The sequence below is a fragment of the Sinocyclocheilus anshuiensis genome, unplaced genomic scaffold (genome assembly GCF_001515605.1).
Source record: "Sinocyclocheilus anshuiensis isolate Anshui unplaced genomic scaffold, SAMN03320099.WGS_v1.1 scaffold1786, whole genome shotgun sequence".
NCBI lineage: Eukaryota > Metazoa > Chordata > Actinopteri > Cypriniformes > Cyprinidae > Sinocyclocheilus > Sinocyclocheilus anshuiensis.
Genome location: NW_015544220.1, coordinates 43,753 through 47,535, shown reverse-complemented (window position 1 = coordinate 47,535; position 3,783 = coordinate 43,753). Strand labels below are relative to the sequence as shown.

General features: G+C 48.1%; 1 protein-coding gene across 1 annotated transcript in view; it reads left to right on the top strand.

The window, feature by feature from the left end:
- LOC107697246 (solute carrier family 22 member 4-like) overlaps positions 1-3,783 on the top strand; it is a 21,003-nt gene that overhangs the window by 13,984 nt on the left and 3,236 nt on the right. The window contains exons 8-9 of the mRNA XM_016497961.1: positions 297-298; positions 516-522. Coding sequence (XP_016353447.1) covers positions 297-298; positions 516-522 — 9 coding nt within the window. The remainder of the gene's footprint in view (positions 1-296; positions 299-515; positions 523-3,783) is intronic.

Sequence of the window (3,783 nt, the reverse complement as noted above, 5' to 3'; positions counted from 1 at the left end):
ATGCTGTCGCTGAAACGATGGGCTATCCTCCTGGAGTACTGTCTCTTAGCCTCTCTGATGCCGCGGGATAGATTGGCACTAGCTGTTTTCAGGCCCACCTCATCTTCAGCTCTGAAGGCAGTTTTCCGAGCCTTCAGGAGTCTGTAGACCTCCCTTATTTGTCATGTTTTGGACAGGAGCTTGCACTTTCAGTGCTCGAGGCCTGTGAGTGTTATCCAATGAGAAGCTCCATTTGCGTTTGTCCCTCTTCTTGAGAGATGAGTGACAAGCGTTTGCGTCTTGCGGTTCGGGTCCAGCAGTTGCCGAGGCATGGCGAATACTTGGATCGAGGGATTCGCGGGGTTGAGATGCCCTTTTTGGGTTATCGGATCCCGCGGATAGCGCTCAAGTTGAGCAGTGCCTTAGGGAATGTGTGCCTCCGTGTTTGGATTCTAACACTCGAGGGTATGTTCTGCTTTTGCATTTGTTTCTGTGAAGAGCACGCACGTTCAGAGTTAAGCGCTTATTGTGATGAGTCACGATGTCTAAGCTCCGCTCGCGTTTGTGCCTATTTCCGAGGGATATGGAACATGGTGTTCGTGTCTCGTGGCCCGGTTCCACTGTTGCTGCGGCACAATTGATCTCACCTCGCGGTCATCGCTTTGATCTGCGGCATCTGCACACCATCTCTATACGGGTTGTCAGATGCCACAGATATTGTTGGGTTGTTATGACGATGAAGTGTGAGCACGGGGTCGTTTTAGTCTTGATCCTGCGAGATCGTGGGTGGAGCTATATTCAGCTCGGCTGTGCCTCTCTAATATTCATGTTATTGTGTATTAATTTTCAGCACCTAGAGTGGTTATGGGGAATAACTTTTTGCTTTGGAATATGGCGGTCTGAGGGCAGCTATATTCTAGCCTAGATTCTAATAACTAGGTTGGGTTCCCCTTGGCACAAGTTTTCGAGTAAGTGCTGAAGCATTTGTTTAGGAATCTGCTATTCAAGGATAGCTGTGTTCCAGCACGGAGACCGCTTCCCTTTTGGGGTTTTTAGATTGTGGTTTCTGTGAGCCCATTGCCTGGACTGTGCTGTCTCCACTTCGGGGTTTTAAAAAGATGGCCCGCTTCCATGGCCTGGGTAATCTTCAGCCTTATCTGAGAGAACTGCTATTCGAGGATAGCTGTGTCCAGCCCTCTAGTGCTATGGCTACCGCTTACATCAGGCTTGATCTTGGACTATGATATTTGTGTTCGCTCTTTAGCGAATCATTTACTGATGGCCTGGATCTCCCTCTTGTGAGATCTTAGTCAATAGCATGGGGCTTTGGTAGCCTACTGTGAGACTGACATGGATTGGGGACCTCCTTAATATAGCCTTCTGAGGGTGGTTATATTCCAGCCATTGTTTTTGGCATGACGGGCTTACTTGAATACAGCTATCTGTGGCTGTCTGTGTTCTACTGCAATTGCGGTGAGCCCTCTCATGTAGTGGGCCCCTTTCCTAGAACCTAGCTATCTGAGGATAGCTATGTGCTAGCTCTGTGATCACTCCCCTGCTTAGGGTTTTAAGTAGCGGTCTCTTGAGCCCTTACCTAAACAGTGCTGTCTCCCCTTTTTGGGTCATAACTAGACAGCCCACTCTTTGTGGTCTGGGTAGTTTCAGTCGGTCCCCCTTCTGGTAGCCTTTCCCACGTACATGGCTATCTGAGGATATCTGTGTGCTAGCTCAGTGATTGCTCCCCTGCTTAGGGTTTTAAGTAGCAGTCTTTTGAGCCCTTACCTGGACAGTGCTGTCTCCCCTTTTGGGTCGTAAGTAGACAGCCCACTCTTTGTGGTCTGGGTAGTTTCAGTTGAGCCCCCCCTTCTGGTAGCCCTTACTAGGTGCATAGCTATCTGAGGATATCTGTGTGCTAGCTCAGTGACTGCTCCCCTTCCTAGGATCTTTAAGTAGTGGTCTCTTTGAGCCCTCGCCTAGATAGCGCCATCTCCCCTGCTAGGGTTGTAAGTAGATAGCCCACTCTTTGTGGTCTGGGCAGCCTCATAGGAGGGTTTACCTGGTTATTTAGTAGCTGTGCGGGACTAGCTGTTGATAGCTCAGTGATTGCTCCCCTTCTTAGGATTTTTAAGTAGCGGTCTCCTTGAGCCCTTACCTAGACAGTGCTGTCTCCCCTGCTAGGGTTGCAAGTAGACAGCCCACTCTTTGTGGTCTGGGTAGTTTAAGTCAGTCCCCCTTCTGGTAGCCCTTCCTAGGTGTATAGCTATCTGAGGATATCTGTGTGCTAGCTCAGTGTCTGCTCCCCTTTTTTAAGGTTTTTAAGTAGTGGTCTCTTTGAGCCCTTGCCTAGACAGTGCTATCTCCCCTGCTAGGGTAGTAAGTAGACTTCCAGCTCCGTAGGAAGGCTATCTTGGCTATGTTATTTGGGTCCACAAGCCTTCATTAGACCTTAGGGACATAGCTATCTGAGGATAGCTGTGTTCTAGCTCAGCAGCTACTCTCTTTATCTGGGATTTAAGTAGCATCTTTTGAGCTCCTCTAGAGGCTTTCTAGTTCACCTACTCAGTGGTCTTGTGTATCCAGGCTAGTTCTGCTCACATAGCATAGCTGTTCTCTTGACTTGGATGGGATGTTCCCCTTGATCTATTCGGGTTCCCCTGTTTCTGCCAAGTTGCGTGAGCGGCCCGTGGTGTCAGTGGCATGGTCCCTTTCTGAGGAAAGGCTTTGTTTGTCTGTCGCTTCCTTGATGCTCTCCCACCAAGTGGGCAGGCATGCGCCTCGGCACGGTGTGTTTGGATTTCGTTCCCCAATGTGTCCCCTAGGGAGCGCAGCGTTGAGTTCGCTAGAAGGGGAACGTCTCGGGTTACGCATGTAACCATGGTTCCCCGAGAGGGAACGAGACGCTGCGGCCCCTTGCCATGCCATCGGCCTGCCTGTCTACGTCTCCTTCAGACAGCTAAGTGGATGACGTATTCAGCAGGTGCCCTTTTATACTTCCGGGCATCCCGCCTATGACGTCATGGGCCAGGTGGGCCAATAAATCGGTGTTGTTTCACACGTGCTTCAGACTCCGGTCATGCAGGCTGCATTCCCCAATGTGCCCCCTAGGGGGCGCAGTGTCTCATTCCCTCTCGGGGAACCATGGTTACATGCGTAACCCGAGACATTCTTTGTCTTTGGGTTTGTCTTTGTCTCTCTAGGTCAATCACTTCTCTGTGTCTCAGGCCATTCCATGTTCTGCATGTTGTTGTGAACCAGTCATATTAGAGTGGTCAACGCTGTCCTAATAATCGTCCTCCTATAAGCAGAACAGTTTAAAAGAAGGGTACTGGCTAACTTCAGTCAGGATGGTTAACTTCTAAGAAGTGTGTCTGCAGGATGCCGATTGAAGGATTGCTGTTGCTTGTTGCCACAATAAATAGTCTTCAAACAAACAGGCAATGTGACCAAGCTTGTGTCGAAATAAGATCTGAACCAGAGTGGCAGATATGATACATACTTTTACTGTTTAGATGACATATTTTGGTCCCACTTTATATTAAGTGGCCTTAACTACTATTTACTTACATTTAAATTAATAATTTGGTACAATGCTCTTATTGTGTACATGTTTTTACATTGTACTTATATTTTAAAAATACAACTGTAATTACACTGTTGACCCATCCCTTACACCTTAACTCACCCTTAAACCTACCATACCACCAAACCTGTCCCTAACCTTACCTGTATCCCACCTCAATAGCAGCAAAAGTGTTTTGCAATACAATATGAACACAATAAGTACATTGTACTTATTTTTTGATG